We start from the raw sequence: 19,897 nt of genomic DNA, 5'->3' as shown, positions 1-19,897 counted from the left end.
GTGAAAATTTTGTCCCATAAATTTATTTGTTTTTATTTTCATTGATAAGTAATTATAATTAAGTGCAGTGGCGGCTTAATGTTGTCCTTTCTGCCTTGCAAATAAACCGAGTTTTCTTAAATGAGTGACAATATTATTAGTTTGGTTTAAACAGATGCGGAGCTAAAATTGCCTTTGGTGAATGGCACAATCCAGATAGAAAAGGTCAACATTTACGGCAAAACATTTTTTTTTAATGAATATGTTCTAAAAAAAAATTATAAATAGCTACAATTTTTAAAATGCATTCCTTACAATCGGTTGGCCCCAGAGATTTAGAAAAGGGCAAAATAAAATTTTCATATAATCTAATGAAGGAAGTGAGTGCGGATGTTACTATTCCAGGAGCGAAAAATACACTCCCTTCTCTTATTAGCGGTTATTAGAAGCAATATATATAATTTTCACGAAAAAAGGTTATATTACCATGCATTACCAAAGGAAGGCATGGAATTTATTAGAACTCGACCATTAGGTATTTTACGTGATAAAGAAAAACCTGCATTTCTGTTTAAAAGAAATGGAGATGGTTCTGACAAAAAAAAACTTTATGTGATTGGGAAATTTAAAAATCCAAGATATTTGAAGAATTAATTTATCAGTAAGATACTATTTCAATAAAAGCAGTTGGATGACTATTCCAAACTTTGGATGACATCTTTAAGGAATGGAATTTAGCACTAAAGAAAAAAAAAATTTTTGTTTTATGACATAGCTAGGTTGCCACAAATTTAAAATAGAATTGAAAAATATCATAGTAGTATTTTCCAATTACTATCTCGTTTATTCAAACTTTCGACATGGTAGCTATTTGATAATTTAAATGTAATTATAGAACAGGTAACATGAGAAAACTGATTACTTGTATGGAAGGAAATGACATACGAAAGTTTTTAATTTTTTTTTTTACCTTTTATGGTATCTTTTTCCGGAGAAATTTTGCTTGAAGAGACCTTACAAGCACAATAATCTTACCCATCTCCATTTATGATTCTCATTCCTTTAAGATGTTCTCCAAAGGTTAAAATAGTCATCCAGCTACTTTTATTGAAATAGTGTTTTACTGGTAATTTTTTTATTCTTAAAACATCTTAGATTTTTGAATTTCCCAATTAAATAAAGTTTTTGACAGAATCCATATGCAATTTCTTCTTTGATATAAATTCAATGGTTTTCTTTGGTTTTGCAGGGTAATATAATCATGTTTCGTCAAAATTATATATTGCTTTTAGAAGGGAGTGTATTTAAGATCCGCCACTTCCTTCATTGCAGATTGAACAAAAATTAATGTTGTCCCTTTTTATAAATCTCTGGAGCCAACTAGTTGTTAGATATGCTTAGAATTTTAAAAATTATACGTATTTATATAAGATTTTAAAAGACTATCATTAAGCCATTTCCAGACTAAACTTTTTTTTCAAATCGATTTCCTCGGCATCTTTTCAACAATTTTCTTTATATTTTTAAAGGAGGGATAATTATTTGTCGAATTAATTTTTTTTATTTTGCATGATTTAAAATTTAAAGTAAAATATTCTACAAATTATTATCATTTGGAAATTAAAAAACGAATACCAAAAAAAAATGCCCAGGAAAATGCTTTGAAAAGAAACGTGCCGTCTGGACTTAGTAGCCTTCACAGAAAAAAAAATATATTTATTTCAGTTTCACTTTCAGGTGAACATCGCTAATTTATAATAAAATGCAATGAAATAGCTAAGATTTTTATTTTATCTCCAATTTGAATCGCAAAATTTATATTTAAATAAATAGTAACCTGCAGGCCCGGGCAGGGCCGCATTTTGATTTTTTAATATGCCCGGGGCTGGCCGGGCCTAAAAAATTTTTTTTCAAAAATACAAGGGTCTCGAGCCTATATTTATTTTTTTTAAAAAATACCAGGTCATATATATTTAAATCATCATTAGCTATAAAAATTGAAAATAAATGTAATATATTTTAAAAAAATCCGGAAAGGCCGAAAAAAATTATTTCAAAATAAACCGGGCAGGGCCTGATGATATAAAACGCGGGTCGGGCCGTGCAAATACTGTCTCTCAAATAAATAAATTGTGAATTTTTTTCAATTTCTAATTTTAATTTATGATATTATTTTTTTTACAAAAAATTAAAAGTTTTTTTATTTTATATATTTATTTGAAATCGTATTTAATACAGGATAACTTTTTATTTTCAGTATTTAAAATAAGAATACAAATATCTAGATAAATGCTAATTACAAGTACAAAAAAGTATTTTTATTTAATATAAAATATTCGCGATACTTTTCCAACCATGGTTATTGGTTTAGAAATAAAATGTAATTTAACAATTAATATTTCAATATGAGTAAAAAAATTTCTAATTATTAAAAATGTGCCATTTTTTAAACAAAAAATAATCATATCTTGTAACAGCTGTTCACAATTATGGCATCCAACAAATCTCATGCCTCATGGATCACATTGCCATTCTACAATGGATTCAATTACCATGGATTGACAGAGTACTAAGTTCGGAAAAATCGACCAAACATATCGGCATATCTTTTCGATTCGGTTTAATTTCGCATTTACCCACTTTGGAATCCGGTTCGAAGGGGGATCGTAAAATATCTGAAACCCCTGGTAAACCGAATAACGAAAACGTAGAAAACTATCAAGAAGGTGCGAAGAGCGATATCGAATTTAATGACAACTATAACGATTATCGTCCTTGGTTTAAAGTGAGATTGTATTATAAAAGGGTGAGGGACGTTATGTCCCCTACCGAAGAACCAGCTTCAAATAAGGCAAATGATATGCGCAACGATTCTGCCGAAAAGATTTATTTTCCCGGAGAGAGTGTTAGGTTTTATATAAACTTTTTTTTGCATGATGATAAGTTTTTACTTGCATGATTATTTAACTAATGTTAATTTGCCAATTATCTTTCCGCTAGTGGATCGTTATGGGATATTCATAAACGCAATAATATGGCTTACACGAAATTGAATCTTACAGATAACGCTAACAATTTCCATGGACTCAAATGCGACAATAAAGGTTTAAAAAAAGTTTGTTTTTTTATAGTTGGCGCCCTAAGTTCCTATTATTTTAATTTTTTAATTAAAGAAGAGGAATATTTGAGCCCGATTAGCCTTTAATAATTATGATTCCCCTAATGCCTCCCGGAATCGCTGTTAAAATCTTAAAAAGCCATTCTGATACGATCTTATTTGGTTGCCAATCCTCTCCTTTCATTCCCGGCATATCTTGAGTGTTTCGGCTCGATTTGGATCGTAATTTTTTTTGTATCAGTAGACCGACCTCGCCCATTATTTTATGAAGGAATTTTTTTTAATATAAATTTGCATTATTCTAATTTTTTTTTATAATTTTGTAGCTCGGCCCGTATAAAATATTTTATACAAGTTTTCCCAGATATTCTGCCCTCGAGCTAGGTCTTCCCAGATCACTAATTTTTATTATGTATATTGATTTGAATTTTTAAATTTTAGACGATCTCTTATCCGCCTCGCCTTCCTACTACCGATCTAACAACGACACCCCTGAATTATCGGCTAATATTTACTCCTATCCATTGAGCGCTAGCAAAGATTTAGATAGCAACGACTATTTGGAAACTGAGATGGAATTGTTTAACGGGATTAATCAATACGAAATCAAATTTTCGGTACTTTCTAATTTATATGTATTATAGCTTGTTAGAACGTTTTTATTCAAAATGATAAGGCGTGTTGGCACTTGGCAGAGTTTTTTTTATAAAAAAATAAATTTTAGATGCATTTGTTTTGATATTGAATACCAATAATTATTATCAAATTGTTTTGAATAAATGAAATATAAATTTTTAAAAAAAAAATGTTACTGGTCTTATTCAGATTTGTAAAATATGACCCAACCCGGGTTTTTATTTAAAAAAAATTGGTATATCTACACAATATTTCAGGTGGAAAACAATTTTACGTACATTTTTACCGATCTCGTTCTCGTCCTGGCTTCAACCTACCACTACACCCAAAAACTATCCCAATACTGTCACCAACTAGGCAAAATAGTTTATCCTTGCAGCTGTTCTGTCAATCTGAAAAGACCGCACTTATACTTTTATTCGCTCAAAGATATCGATCAAAGACTGTTGTCCCTTATCGGTCCCGCGAACGTTTCCATACACGAAGAAACCTACTTTAACGATAAACGCACGACCCTTTCCTATGAGTCAGTTTTTCGTGGCTCTAAGCCGCTGGCTGGAATAGAGGAAGATTGGGTTTTATTAGTTATGGCAAAGGATTTTTGCATTCCTTCAAACACAAGCATAAACCTGGTGAAATCGGAAGGGCTTATGATTAAGGTTTGTTTGATAATATTTTTATATATCATATCATATCCTTTAATCAATTACATACATATAATACTTACCTAGACAGAGAATGCCATTTCAAGCGTCTTTGAATTTAAATTAGCTGATCACGCCATTTTGATTTCTCGTATAAGACTTTTTTTTATAAATAAAAGAAAAATACTTGAATTTATTATTATTTTTTTATATAATTTATTTTTAAAGAAAGAAAGAAAGATGAAACTAAAATGGCGTCACCAGCTGATTTGTATTAATGCTCATTTAAATATATGAATCGCCAACTCATTATTTAGACCCTTGATAAAATATTCATCAAATCTTTTTAAGCAATTTACTTAGAAGTTCTAAAGGAAACTATAAATAAAAAAATATTTTAGTAATCCCGTTTAATTGGAAAAATACTGAAGAGAACGTTTTGCCCTCTTCTTAATGATGCCACTGTGATTTAAACCTGGAAATTTTTTTTGGGGGAAATCAAAAAGAATTAACTAAATTAAACTTTAATCACTTATATATATTTTTTTATTGATTTTTATATGAGATGGGATATGCGTATATATTTTATTAGAAAATACATTGGTGTACTAGATATATTTCTGCTCTCTTCGGAGGTGAGCTATATTGCAATTCACCATTGTAATACAAACGTAGTTTTTAATTGAAGTTAGTGGTTTTTTTTATAAAATTTTTAGTCTTTTAAGACTTTTCTCTTTTTTTAGAAAATAAATAGACATAATGACCCCTTTAAAATTTTTCCAATTTTTATTTAAAGAAGAAAAATAATAATCATTTTTCCACTGCTTTCTATGTGAAAAAATAAATACAATGAAAAATAATGGCAACTCTATAATATAAATAACACAAATAATATAATTGATATAAATAAAAATAAACGCTAATAATAATGCCTTAAAAGGTGAGTTAAATTATAATTATATAATACTTTAAACAAAGGCAACACGTGACTAACTACTAAAACCAATCGTAAATGTATCAAATAATAAAATAATATTTCCAATATATAATTCTACGCGAAAACCCTATACCTTTAATAGGTTTATAACTATAAATCGATCTACTTGGCTCAATCTAGCGCGTGGCAAAGGAAAATCCGCTGAGGATTGATTCACGATTCTGCTCTACTTGAAGGTTAGCTTTATTTCCAAGAGAGAAAACCTGAGTCAGATATGTTCATTTTCAACTAAAAACTCGGTTAGCCCATTTTATAGCCCGTTAAAAAATTGGCCTAAAGGGCTTAAAAAAATCAAGCTATTACCAACTATTATCATCGCAACATTCAATTTTTGCGAATTTTGGACATCAGCCTAATTAAAAATTATTACCTACTTCCACCCAACTCTAAATTTAATATTGATTTATTCTTTACGTCAGAGGTCTATCATTCTTTTACCGAAGATTCGGGCTATTTGCGGCAAAACTTAAAATATTTACATTTATTATATTCCTTTTTTTAACACCCCCAAGTCATTTTTTAATATTTTTTTTAGATATTACATATATCTTATCGATAAGAATTTTTATGCCTATTTCTTCAATTACTTTGATTAACTCGGACATTGCTCTCTACATCCCCCTTCTAAACCAGTGGCTCAACCCTGAAAGTTCTGGAGAAAATCCCTCCCCCCAAAAAAGAAGCAGCAACTTTTGTAAGGTTCGCCCTTTCTCAATTATAATATTGAAAATGATATAAAGTCATCCTTACTACTACGTCGTGATTATTGATAGAAAAATAAATTAAAATATCCATCGATTTTTTTTAAAAAATACTTTTTTTCAAATATTTACCCCTCGCACTTTTTTTTTACAAAAATACCATTTTTCTAAATTCCTTCTATATTACTATATTTAGTTTCCTAGTGATAATGGCTCACAAGGCAAAGATGCTCTGATAACCCTTAATTTGGATTTAGCCATTGAACCTCGTCATATACTAGTAATGCGCTGCAAGATGAAGGCCTATTTTTACGATAAATTTTCCGATCAGGACAATGAAGGATTATCGTATTATGATCATAAAGTAACCAAATTTTATGGGGGGCGGGGGGGGGGGGGGTGATTACATAATATGCTATTTATATTTAAACTGTCCGACATTTTGGATTTACCTTACGGAACACAATATTATTGGATTACAAAAAATATATATATATTAACAGTATTTTGAAAGTGGATTATAGTTGTGAATTGATGGTATTATGTTTGCCGATTTTTGCTTAGGACTGTGTCCAAAATATCAAAAAATTCGATTCTTTAACTTTTGAAACTTTATCAATGATTTTTTTAATTACCTCCAATAAGGTGTCTGTCGTGCCCTATCCTGAAGTGTATCTCTGAATTTTATGAAATATGTGAATCTACACTACAATAATAATTATTATACCTTTTTTAAAAAAAATAATACATATATTAGATAGAAATATCGGGTCCGTGGTGTGACGAAGAGCCCATAATACAAAATTTGAGATTCTTCCCCCCTTTCACTCTCAAACAAACCGCCACTAGTAGCGGTCTCAATAAAAAGTACATCCAGTTACTCGTCAAATGTAAAACCGAAAATTCAACCTTCATCTTATCGGCTCCCGAATTGGAATTGCCTTTAAATAATGTTAACGTGAAATCGTTGAACGTACCCAAAATACCCTTGGTATAATTGATTATTATTTATAGTTATTTTACATAGAATCTTAATGTTGGTCGGAAAATGAAAAAGGATCATTAATATTACCTAAAATCAGGTGTCTTAGTAATTTTTGCTATAAGAATCAGAAAATAATTTTTTTTTGGATAAATTTACTAGAGATCAACTTAAATGAATAAATAAAAAAGGTAATAACCAAAAACCAGAGCGCATCTTTTGTTTGGCTCTTGGACATTTTGCCTTCCATCTCCGCAATTTCCATTCCTTCTTCGTCATACATCAAAGCGTTCATTCGCTTTAACTACAATCTGACCAATAATGAACCGATTTTATCTTCGATAACCCCCGATTCTAGGCTAGTTTACCCCTTCACCTTGCCTAACTTGACCACTATATTTACTATCAAAACAGTTGTATCACCTTGGAGAGATAATGATGATCCATGCCGCCATAGCATGATATCGAGGGGTAGAGGAGATGGGAATCAGCATTTCGATAAAGAATTTGTTACAAAACGTAACGATGATCATCTTAACATTTCAGGCGATATAGAATGCCTAAATATAGGATTCCCTTGCCTTTTTCGCGTTAATTTAACGAATATCGTTTTTCCCGAACGTATCAATGAAAATAATCAAACTTCTAAAATGACCTTCAAATGCAAAGTTGTCTGCGATCCCTGCGTTTGGAAATTATACCCCCCTGACATTCCCAATAGTTGTGCACACAATTATTCAGGTTTTTTAAAAAAAATATTTTTTTTATTATTCTCTTTTAAGGCTACACTCTCTTCCTTTTTTTATAGCTTTGATCTAATTTTGATAAAACAGCTGGGCTTAGAGTAAAAAAAAAGAAATCGGTAAGGTGACTATGATCATTTGCATAGGCCTGGTGTGGACCAGGTCTTATTTATTTATGAGATTACTAGACCCCTGATTGGATAAGAACATTAATATATACGCCATCATTTTATTATAAAAATTCATAGGCGTCACTTTATTTTATTTAGTCACTTACAAACAAAAAGTCCAACTAACTATTTATAAGCGTATTTAGCCTACAAAAAATTTCTAATTTTTTTAAAATAAATATTTTAATATTTTTTTAAAAAAATCATTTTTATTCCAGAAATATTCACGATATCACCTGAGTCCGGGTCCGAAATTACTTTGGACAAGATTATTTATCCAGTTTCGAAAGGTTATTACCCGGCTCCTTCCATTAAATTATTCAAGTTCGATAATAAAATAGAATCTCTAGACCCAATTCATACCTATAATTATTCTTCTGGCATTCAATATCAAGTCCTTCCTATCATCCCTTTTAAATAACCAAATAATATTACTTATAAACCAAATTTATATAAAAAATATTTATAATATAACTATGTTGCGTCCTTCCAAAATTATAATACATAAATTTATTTATTTTTAATATATTGTTAATTAAATCCTCAGAGTCAGAATATTATATATACTATATACCGTCGCATGAAAGTTATAATGTTTATATCCATTTATTTTTAATTGTTCAGGCGAGCATTTAAAAAAATATATTTCTTGCATTTTATGTAAAATTGCGAATAAAGGATTATTCTCAATTATATATTTTAAATTTTTTTATTGTGGATATATAAGAATATAGTGGTTAAAGAATTCATTATATATATAAAAAAAATGGCATCTTTCAAAAAAGTGGATATAGAACCCTATAATTCTCAGTCGATGTTAATGTTCCACCAATAGCTTCAAATATTTTTGTATTGCTTTTTTTGTATATGATTACAGAGTAATATTTATATTATCTCGTTCATTATATATCTAAAAAAATAATAAATTGGCAATCTATTTAATTTCATTCTTTTTTTTGAGCATCAATTCAACTCCTTGTCTCGTTATTGTATATATTACATATAGAGGTCTAGAGTTAATTTTGTATGCTAAACGCTTTGATTCCCCAGATTCAAATGTGGATTAATTATGATAATGCGCATTAATCAGCAATGGATAATTGTGATATTACCAAGTTAAAAAAAATTAATATTTTTGAAATAGTTTTTTTTGGTCAAATTAATTAGTTAATTTTTATTTGTTAATAATTTTCCATTCCTTTAATTGGAAGCACATATATCCGATACCAGCTCCAATAATAATTGATAAGAAGAACCAAATATTAAGCGACATCGAAATGCTCATCAGAGTCAGTCCTATGAGAGTTTGCAAAGTCACTATTATTGATTGAAGAATATGGTCCCATATATTGAATATTATTCTATAAATATAAAAATATATGAATTCAATGGAGTTTATCATTTAAAATCAATTCTGAGAGGAATTGTGTTAACAAGCGAATTAATTTTCTTTCATTTTAATAGAGATTCTAGATTGTCAAACTATTGAACTTAATATGTTGTATACAACTATTATTTTTTAAAAAATTGTTAACCTTTCAGAATAAATATTGAATTTTGCTTTTATAAATGTTTTTTTTGAAATTTATTTGAAATTTTTTTTAAAAAAAACTGAGAATATATTATCTTAATAATATCCATATTATAATACTTAATTAATACATGCCTATGGGTTTGTAGTTTAGTTTAGCCCATATTATAATAAGCCAACCCTAAATTTTTTTAAATTCAATTCGCCATATTTCTTCCAGACATACCCCGAATAAAATAATCATTGGTTTTTGATAAATTGGATTCAATTTTAAAGGAAATGGTCGGGTGCAAATGTGGAAAATTTGGCACATTTCTAGTTCCGGAGAACGTTTTGTATTAAAAAAACGCATTTAAAAACTTCCTCCGAAAAAGAGTTTGTTTTAGCTCCATTTAATATTTTACATACCGGCTAGCGAAAGCATCAACCCATAGTACTACATCATAAAATTAACAAGGATAATAAACCTATTTCGACAATGGCACAGAATATTATCATCACTCAAAGGGTAGGTTAGGATGTCTGGCTCGTCCGAATAAATATTTTGGATTTTATTTAAATTGACCAAATTTTCTACAGTATCCTGATAACTGGGTCTGCTATACTCGCGAGTGGAATATGATTTAGAAAAGTGTCTATCAGTATTTGATGCCGAATTTCTCCTCCTAACCTTATTTCCTCGGGGTATAATTGATGAGCCGTGTTCGCATATAAATAATTTGTATTCATTATTCTTGAACACGTATTTACTCCTATTGAAAAATAGCGGGTATTTAAATAGATATTCTTTTAATGATTTTATAGCTTCATATGAAAACGCGATTATGGCAAAGGCTATGCAGCTAAAGATAAACTCTACAAATTCAAACAATAACTAAAAAAAAATTTTTTTTTTAAATACCCTTGTTATTAGTTATGGACCAACCTGGCCATAATATCGATCCAATATAGCCCCATCTAAATATCATCTGTTCGTTCAGAATAGTTTATTATAATATTTTATTCGAGATAATCCATATAAAATTTTAAATAAATGTTAAAAAAAATGAATTAAATTTATTTTTTTTGGAAATAAATAAATAAGTAGAGGCCAAGGTATAAATTTTTTTTGTTTTGTAATTGTCATTGAAATCATTTTTTATTTGTAAAAGATATAAATCAAAATTCAAATAATCATTTTAAGATATTTTAAAGGCCTTCTTTAAAATTGATGCTAATTAAAGAGACATTATTTTATCTACTATTTTTAAAAATACCTCTCTCATCTTATTGTTTTTTGTAATGTTGTCAGTGCAGTCAAAAAAACTTAGATATAACCGATTTTAAAATAAACGGCTATTAAAGCCAAAATAATAATTACCTTCTCGAGAATTAGTCAAAAGAGGGCTAAACATTTCTGTCATCTATTTTATGTAACATTTCGAGTAATTTATTTGGGTGATTAAAATCTTGATTTAACCGCGTTTAACAATCAGCCAAATCAAGGTTATCGCCAACATTACGAGCAAATTATAAATAATTATATAACGGGACCGATAATTTAAATGGCAGACTGAGAAACGTGCGTATAATATTTAGAGGCCCGGCCGTAAATATTTTTTTAAAATAAACCTAGATCGTGGCTAAATTTTTGTTTTTTAAAATTATTTAAGCCGTGCCGAATATTTTAAATCGCCATTATTATTATATAAAATGTATGTAAAAATTGTGATATTATAGAATAATATATCGTATTCATTCACTGATCATTAAAATATTAGTTGAAATTAAATGATTACCTGAACGATAGAAAAATTTTAAACACACAGGCCGAAATTTTTTTATACACAGGTTAAAAAAATTTTCTAAATCTGGGCCGGACCTTGCGGATAGTTACTCTTCAGGTCTCTGATAATATTTAAGCTATCCGGGCGGGGAAGAAAGTATGACAGGTCAAACAACTTGTGATATAGTGTAACCCAAACAGTCGACTATAATGATTGGTTGAAAGAAAAAAATAGACTAATAATAATTTGATCTCGATCAACCCAAAGAAACTCTCTTTTTACTTGCTATCACACTTGCTTTAATCACGATTCAAAAATACAATATGTCATTTTTCTAATTAAAAATAGCGAAGATATTTCGTTGGAGCCGATTTTCAAGATCAAACAGCTGAACCATTTCTAAGGATAAAACGAAACCCTAACCAATTTATTTTGGTTTCCAATCCGCGGAAATTTTCTCACAGTTTTCCCAAGTGATAATTTTTTTTTACCCAGCATGCAATCCCAAAAAAAGGTGGGGGTAGAGTAGAGGTTTAGATAGGCCGATTTTTAACTCGCCCACCAATTATCAAAAAATTTTTTTTAATTCACTAGCTCATGTTACTTGAAAATTTTCTCATCTACTCGCGAATTTATTTAAATATTTTATATAGCCCACTTCACCCAATATTTGAAAATTATTTGACTAGTTTTTGGTTCGATTTTTTGTTATATTTTTAGTTGAACTTATAAAAATAAACAATACTGTAAAATAGAATTTAATTTTTAATAATTATAAGCCCATCCTACTTATTCCGCCACTAAGATATTTAGAAATCGCCAATGTTTTAAAAAGGGAAATAAAAAATAAAATTTTCTATGCCAAAAAAAATTAGAATAACAATTTTTTTTTGCAATTAGCAAAAATTTGATTTAGATTTTTTTAAAATTTCGAACACATCTTTTCTAAAAAATTCATCCACCATAGACCTTTTTTATAGCAGACGGCCACCTATGAAAAATAATATTTTAATAAATAAAAATATGGAAAAATTTTAACATATGATAGACCGTCTTAACATTTAAAATGGTATAACAGTTGCAGTATAAAATTGTTTTTTAAACCTAAATCATCATAATTTCAAATTACCCTTTATAAATAACAATATATAGCAATTTTTATAAAATCTATTTTATTTTGCACTCATTTATCGTATTTACGATTAGAGATCCGCAAAATCCGCCACAAACGGGCTCTGATCTAGAGGTTTGCATTGAGCGGGTTTTAAGCTCGCGCGTGGGCGAGTGAACTGGTTAAAAATTTTAATAGAACGGGTAGGCAGGTTTAGAAAAATATTTGAACTATGGATGGGCGGGAAGGTTAAAAAAATATACAACTTTTATTTTTTATTTATAATCATTTAAGTAAACATTTAAAAAAATAAACTCCCTGAAATTTCAACATTTTTAATACGAAAGTACTGATAACTGAGAATCTTGTCGTTGGAAAAAATTATTTAGGCAAAAAATATATCGAAAACATGTTGAATTTGATTTCTTGATGAAAATCTGATTTTACCCGTTTCCCCAAAGGCAAAGAGATTTATTAAATTATAAATGCAATGTTTGAAATAGATAGCACCCACGTAAAATTAAACAACAGATGGGAAGATGTGACTGTAACAGAGGTGGCATTACCTAATAGCAAAATATTTAAATCTTAAAGTAACGAGTTTTTGTATAATTTAGCAAGATTTTAGGCTACTTAGTTAAGTTTAAATTTACAATTTATAAACAAATAATTTTAATTACTTTTTTAAATTTATTATTAATGGTTTCACTTTTTATTTAGATATTTCACTTGAGTAGAGGATATACTTCAAATAGATATCCTACTTTGATGGAAATTTACAAGAAAAAGATTTATCAAAGCTATCAAGATTATCTAGAAACATATTGGGGATTCCAGCAGTGGTTCTTATGAACGAGGTATTAGCATTGCTGGAAGGTTTTTAATTCAATAAATATTAATTTATATAATTATATAAACATTTTATTAGATAATTCCTCATTCGTAATTTAAATTGAATAATTTTTTTATGATTAATATATCAATTTTCTAAATTATAAAACTTTTTTGTAAGGATATAGCACTGAAACTAAATCATTTTTTTTTATTAGATCCTTAAAAAAATTGAAAGAATGAGCTTATTTAAGTTTCATAGGGGCGGCATTGGTTAATTTTTTTTAATTAATAATGGGCGGATAGCTATAAAATTTTAGACTAAGGGCCGGGAGGACGGGTATATATTTTTTTAAAATAGGCGGGGTTAAATTTTTTAAAAAATATTGCGGACGGGCTTGTGGAATAAAATCCCACCTATTGTTGATCTCTACTCTAAGCAGATATTTTTGAAAAACTCTTTTTGAGCTGGGTCAGACCTAATTTTTTTTGAAAAATACTCAATTTTATGAAATATATTGACGTATTTTAAATTTTTGCAAGTGACAAGTTGCCAATATTTTTATTTGTAGAATATTTTTTTTTACGATTCAAAATATTAAATATTCCTATATTTAAATTTTGCGCTGGCTTAGGTGGACAAACAATTTTTATTTGGGGTCAGGCTTTTTGAGAGAAATAAGAAAAAAAATTCATTCAGAATTGGGCCAGAAAATTTCATAAAATAATTTCTAGCCATGATTGTAAAATTGGGCCAATGCTCACTATTATTTTCTACAATTGACAAAATGTAACTAAACATAAATTTAAAAATAAATTATATTTAATATATATGAAAATATTGCTTTGTTGAAGTGTTGTTTATTTGAATTTGAAAATATCATCGATATTTTTTTTGGTCTGAAAGGGGTCCAAACCGCTAAGCTAATCCCATAGCTATGTCACTGAATAATGTTGTTAATAAGCTCGGTTTAAGTGGATTTTAGCCAAAATAATATTAAGTAGGCCTCGAGATTTTGCTCATAAACGGGAGAAAGGTTTGGACCTCTACCAAATTTCGATGCTTATGGATAAACTTAATAGGGCTTTTAACACTACCACTCAGATGCGTAGCCAGCAGGATGGTGGGGGGGGGGGGTATTCCTTTATACCCTAATAGCAAAAAATTTTGAAAAAATATAAGTGTTTCTTGAATTGTGAAAAATTAATTTAAATATTTATTCCTTGAATATCATATTTTATGTCAAGAAAATTTTAACGTTTATTTACTTACATTTTTTTTAACCAAATAAATTTATTTATTGATAACTAGAAAATTTATAGTGTAAAATGTTCAAATATCTAAGACAGAATTTGAATATAATTCTGAGACTTCTTGTGCTACAGAAAGAAAGAAAGAAACTGCAAAAAATATGCCAGATAAGATAGAGCCTTCAACATCATGCTGTCATATCATTTTTTGAATCTATAAGAACCTATTTTGAGTACCCTTGGAGAAATATCAGAATGGCCTGAAATTGATATTTCATCTGAAAATTATATTATTCGATTTAATATGACTGCCGATTTTTTTATTGGAATGTATTAAATTAATTATTTATCACACAATAATTTTACGCATTATTTTTCAAAAAAAATGATATAAATTTAAGCGGAAGTTATGAGAATGGCGAATATTATTTTATAACTTAGAAAACTAAAAGCAAATATCGATGAAAAAATTTCGCGAGATTTATTGAGGCGAAAGCGAAATTATATAATTTTGAAATTCGAAAGCCTCAACTTTCACTGATGAACAAAGCGTTACAATTTTAAAGAGGACAATTAATAACACTGTGTGACAAGAAAAATGGGAAAAGATAATAAAAACAAGTTTTGGTGCAGAATTTGACGCTGAGTTCGAATCCGTTTTCCAAATTTTTCCTACACGTCAAATTTTAAAAATATTACCGTATAAAGACAACTTTTCGAAATCTCAAAAATGGTAAAATTTAGGTCTTTAGCCGGATATATTTTAAAAAGTATCGAATAAAAATCCCTGAAAATTGGTGAGTGTTAAACTTATATTTCTTTATAAATTTACTAATTTTTTATCGATTGGTTTTTGAGAAAAATGGTAAAGAATTTCGTTTTGGGGGTCTTAAGTTAATTTAAATTACTATCAAAATTATTAACTTTAGAAGATAAATTTTATATAATTTTGCTTCAAATATGTTCAAGATTATATATTAATTCTAATTATGTTTCAAAAATAGTCTATGCCATGAAAATTCAATCAAAATCTATAAATTAAAAAAGTCGGTACAGATATTTTCGAACTTTTTAATTTATACACTTTTATTGAATTTTCTCTGCATAAAGCATTTTTAAAGCAAAATTAAGGTAATATTTATCTTTTTTAGTTGTATTTAGTAATATTTTATGCATTTATGATCAATTTATACCTAAATCAGATATCTGTACCCACCTTTTTAATTTGTACTCTTTTTGAATTGAGCATTTTTAAAGCAAAATTCATTTAAAATGCAATAATTGGTAATTTTTTCATATTTTTTATTAATATTTTTCTTTTTTAGATGTATTTAAGAATATTTGTTTTTTTAATCAATTTATATCAAAATATTTTTCCAATGGAGTACCTTGAACCCGTAGTATGGGCAATAAATAATAATGCCAAATAACGAGTAGGAAGAAAGGATAATTTTTTTTTCATGCTTAGTTTTTCATAAACATTTAATTTCTTTCATTAATTTTTTTTTTAAATTAGATTTTGTGCAGTGTAGCCAAGAGAAAGAAAGCCACAATAAATAAATATATTAAATGTAAGCTATATTAAAAAAGATTTTATAAATAAAGGTAAATTTAAAAAATATAGGTTGTTTAAAAATTGAGTAAGGATTTTATAAAAAAAAATGTATAATAATAAGGAAGGTTTGCTGCAAAAATTAAGATATTTTTTTAGTTGTAGGGATCATTAGAACCGAAGTTATAAACCTTCAAAAAGTGCTAAAAATGACCTTTTTGGCCACTTTAACCTAAAATAAGACGTGCTAGAAAAAACTGTCATAGAATATGCATAAAAACTGTCTTAAAACATATTTATTTTTCTCCCAAAAAATCAAGTCGAAATTTGTCACACAGTGTAATTACTATAAAATAACAGTTTTTATTCCGCATTTGAATACATGAATGATTTGGTCTACTTTACAATTACAATATCTTATAACCCTAATTGATCTGAGTATATATTAAATCTTGATATTGAAAAAATTTAATATTTAGTTAAATTTAATTCAGAGGATATAAATGTATCTGAAAGCCAATTAATATCAGAATTCAAATCTTGGTATGAAAGATTAATTTTAATGGATAATCCTCTAAGAAACACAGTGGAGGCATTGCATCTTTATATTTTATGAGTTTTTCGAAATATTTTAGAAATACTGTCTAGCAATAATTTTCTTCATTACAGATAATAAAAACCTACCTCAAAAGTACTGCATTTTAAAGCAACGGAATGTACTACTTTATATAATATACATAGTTTCCCCATCACACAACAAATTACTAAAATTATTTGTGATATTTTGATTAACTTTTTAAATCATTAACATGTTTAATTTTATATTTTATTGTGATATACATCCTGGTATATAGCTATAATATTTTTTAACAATATTATATTTGCTAATATATATTTTGTATTTACCAATATATTTTTATTTGTGCTAGAAATTATCATATTTTCAAATATGATTGGTTCTAATAAATTTTCAAAAGCTCCAAAAAAAATCCCCCTTCCCCTTGTACAAAATTATTGGCAAAGTACCTTCTTGTCAATACTCCAAAACACTTAAATTGCATATATGCACACCGCATTTGAAGAAAAAGATGGATTGGATAAAAAAAATAACCATTCCATACATAAAAATCAGATATTATTTATCTCATATTTGATCCTCAGGTTCTCTTTATAGGGTTGAGTTGTATAGAATTTTAAACTAAATAACTTAATAGTGCAATAAAAAAAATTATTTGAATTGAATATGAATAATAAATTTTAATATGCAAATTCTTTGACTCATTTAAACAAATTGAATACAAATTTTGAATAGGCCTATTTTATTACCAGAGAAGATAGAAATAAGCAAAAGATGAAGATTTAAATATATTCCATTTATATTATAAAAAATTTGTGGTAAAATATTAATTTTTTTTGGTTGGAAAGCTTAAATTTAGGAATACACAAATAAAGTGTAAAAATAAACATTGTACAACCTTTATTATAAATCTAATACACCAATAATAAAATCAGTATTTTAAAAGCAATATTTATTCTGATGCAAATATCATTTTATAAAACAATTAGTGATGTTTTCGCTTTCTTTCATAATCTAAAAAATATATAAATAATTATTTTCATATTATAAAAACTTACAATATCTGCTGAAAAATAAAACATAAGATAAAAGCATAGCACTAACAGCAAAATGATATGCAGGTGCAGCAATGCCTACTTTAGTATCAATCCATTTATAATGATAATAATGAAAATCTGAAGGAAAAATAAAACATTGAAATATATCCATTTTATTACTTCGACTACCACAATTATATATAGCACTTGGTGAAAAGGATCGACGTCCCAACCATGACCAAATTTCCTTAAGTTTCAAATCTCCAAACTTTATATCAGCTTAAATTAGATGAAATATAAAAATAATCATAAGGATTTACGTTTTCCATAGTAACGCCATGGATAATATGGCCCATGAATTTTAGGTTCATATTCTGGAGGATAATACCCTACCCCTTTAGGATTTTTTGCAATATCAGTCATGTGTTGTTAGATTGATCAGTGTTTGTTAGAAATAAAATTTTGATGATTAGCTTGTAATAAATTTAATTTTTTTTATCAATTTTAAAAGTTGTAGTAAATAAACAAATAAGTTATCTTTGCTTAATATATTAGGAAAATAATTTTATCCATAAGGAACAATTTTTTTATATAACTACCAGTATTTGACAGATGTCAATGAAAAATGACTGATGATACTTTAACTTCATTTGTATAAAATTCAATAGCTTCCTAATCATCTAAAACTAGAATGTTGCGGAATAGTTTACTATGTTTAAATTTGGCCAGAAAAGGAAATTTGAAATGCGTAAAAACATGTATTAATCAAAATATTACAAACTTTAATGCTATCAGTCTAAAATACCTAAGCCTAGACACAAGTTATTTTTAAAAAAATAATACTTTTTATGTATATTCTAGTTAATTATGCAAAAAGGCAAGAATCACTACATTCAGATAATCATAAGCCTACAGATGTGACTTATGAAGAACTTTTAAAACTTCAGAAGAACAATGCTCAAGATTTATTATTAATTGATGTAAGAGAACCAAGTGAAATTGTGGAAACGGGTACAATTGATGGATCTATCAATATACCTTGTAAGTTCATTGTTAAATTAATATAGCAAAAAAAATTTTTTAATAATAGTAGAAAAATTGAAATTATCTTTAAATATGACAAATGAAGAGTTTTTGTCTAATTATCACAAGAAGAAGCCAAAAGTTGCTGATAAAAACATTATTTTTTATGGTTTAATTGATATTAAAAGTAGCACCGCCTTAGAAATAGCACATAAAAATGGTTTTGTAAAGTAATTATTTAGATATTTTCATTTCAATAACTAAGTGGAGTTAAGATAAATAATGATTGTTATTAACTTTCCTATTAATATTAAGAATATTTCATTTATTTATTCAAGTAAACCAATTGAATGACACCTTAAAAATGAAAAATTTGAAGAATAAGCTTGGAGATAAGATGAAAAATATTAACAACCCAAACACAAAAATTATATTTCATTGTATGAAAGGGATACGGAGTGAAGAAGCTATGAAAATTGCACATTCTCTTGGGCTTAAACAGTAATAAATTTTTATGATATTATATCATAACTGTAAAGCAAAACATGTCTTATAATTAATGGCACCTCTTATTTCATAAAATCTTATATACTGGGAATACACCCAAAACCAGGATATTTGCTCTCAATGATAAAATAATATTCATTATGCTTTTAGAAAAGGTTATGTTTAGTATTATAGTAAATGGGTATTATATCATTTTAATAAATATATCATTACCCCATAAAAAAAATCCTGGTTATGGGAATTTCTGCTACAGAGCCATTTAATTTATGCATACTTCTAAAAATTTTTTTATGTCTAATGAATATTTTAAGCTCAAGAAAATGTTTAACAGATAAAAATATAATCCTATAAATATGTTACCCCAGTGCATGATGATTAAATTTTTATTAAATAATTTTCCTACTAAATAATAATTTATTATTAGAGCAAAAAATTATACTGGAGGATTTGAAGAATGGCGAAAGAAGCAAAAAAACTGAACCACACTTACTAAAACGAATTTTTTTTTAAAAAAAATGTACACTATTGTGTTATACAGTATTGATTTCTTTCACCATTTTATATTAATGTAAATATATTTTTATTACAAAATTTGCATAATGTTGTATCCATTATTAGATGAATTTATGAGTTATATGTCTAGATAATCAAATTTTATTGATTATAAAATTACACATAAAATTAGTTGTCTTTTTTTTGTTGTTTTCAAGGTCGACTATCAATTTAATTTTAGTTTAACAA

General features: G+C 27.5%; 4 protein-coding genes across 12 annotated transcripts in view; 2 read left to right on the top strand and 2 right to left on the bottom strand.

The window, feature by feature from the left end:
* The window catches only part of LOC135931562 (uncharacterized), a 28,588-nt gene extending 19,798 nt beyond the window's left edge, over positions 1-8,790 (top strand). For 3 of the 4 annotated variants that reach the window (XM_065468792.1, XM_065468785.1, XM_065468798.1), the window contains 8 exons: positions 2,457-2,889; positions 2,980-3,083; positions 3,539-3,714; positions 3,991-4,392; positions 6,272-6,439; positions 6,833-7,066; positions 7,249-7,798; positions 8,189-8,790. In XM_065468792.1, coding sequence (XP_065324864.1) covers positions 2,457-2,889; positions 2,980-3,083; positions 3,539-3,714; positions 3,991-4,392; positions 6,272-6,439; positions 6,833-7,066; positions 7,249-7,798; positions 8,189-8,391 — 2,270 coding nt within the window. In that variant the 3' untranslated portion in view covers positions 8,392-8,790. Of the gene's footprint in view, positions 1-2,456; positions 2,890-2,979; positions 3,084-3,538; positions 3,715-3,990; positions 4,393-6,271; positions 6,440-6,832; positions 7,067-7,248; positions 7,799-8,188 lie in introns of those variants that run through there. The other variant, XM_065468807.1, reaches the window with a different exon arrangement.
* On the bottom strand, positions 8,558-10,569 carry LOC135931587 (uncharacterized). Its single transcript, XM_065468820.1, has 3 exons — positions 10,403-10,569; positions 9,969-10,356; positions 8,558-9,331 (listed from the first exon to the last, which is right to left on the bottom strand). Exons 1-3 carry the CDS (start codon positions 10,467-10,469, stop codon positions 9,145-9,147), a joined length of 642 nt encoding a protein of 213 aa, XP_065324892.1. The 5' UTR covers positions 10,470-10,569; the 3' UTR covers positions 8,558-9,144.
* Positions 10,570-17,410: 6,841 nt separating this feature from the next.
* LOC135922706 (putative ATP synthase subunit f, mitochondrial) lies at positions 17,411-19,843 on the bottom strand. Of its 2 annotated transcripts, none has more exons than XM_065457147.1 (5): positions 19,744-19,843; positions 17,947-18,099; positions 17,807-17,905; positions 17,648-17,764; positions 17,411-17,603 (listed from the first exon to the last, which is right to left on the bottom strand). In XM_065457147.1, the coding sequence occupies exons 2-5, from the start codon at positions 18,047-18,049 to the stop codon at positions 17,575-17,577; spliced, it is 348 nt and encodes a 115-aa protein (XP_065313219.1). In that variant the 5' UTR covers positions 18,050-18,099; positions 19,744-19,843; the 3' UTR covers positions 17,411-17,574. The 2 variants fall into 2 exon arrangements, with proteins under 2 accessions (XP_065313219.1, XP_065313218.1); XM_065457146.1 differs by having other exon boundaries at positions 19,596-19,747.
* On the top strand, positions 18,179-19,849 carry LOC135922704 (thiosulfate:glutathione sulfurtransferase-like). 5 transcript variants are annotated; one of them, XM_065457145.1, is made up of 5 exons: positions 18,179-18,447; positions 18,488-18,667; positions 18,717-18,790; positions 18,841-18,879; positions 18,988-19,109. In XM_065457145.1, exons 1-4 carry the CDS (start codon positions 18,318-18,320, stop codon positions 18,862-18,864), a joined length of 408 nt encoding a protein of 135 aa, XP_065313217.1. In that variant the 5' UTR covers positions 18,179-18,317; the 3' UTR covers positions 18,865-18,879; positions 18,988-19,109. The 5 variants fall into 5 exon arrangements, with proteins under 5 accessions (XP_065313217.1, XP_065313215.1, XP_065313216.1 ...); XM_065457144.1 differs by lacking the exon at positions 18,988-19,109 and adding an exon at positions 19,581-19,849 and having other exon boundaries at positions 18,180-18,447; XM_065457143.1 differs by having other exon boundaries at positions 18,717-18,879; positions 18,988-19,144.
* Positions 19,850-19,897: the final 48 nt, after the last annotated feature.

This window comes from Gordionus sp. m RMFG-2023, chromosome 1, assembly GCF_954871325.1.
Source record: "Gordionus sp. m RMFG-2023 chromosome 1, tfGorSpeb1-WG-v2, whole genome shotgun sequence".
Taxonomy (NCBI): Eukaryota; Metazoa; Nematomorpha; class Gordioida; order Chordodea; family Parachordodidae; genus Gordionus; species Gordionus sp. m RMFG-2023.
Note: the sequence above shows the minus strand (reverse complement) of the source record. Positions and strands in the feature narration are given on the sequence as shown.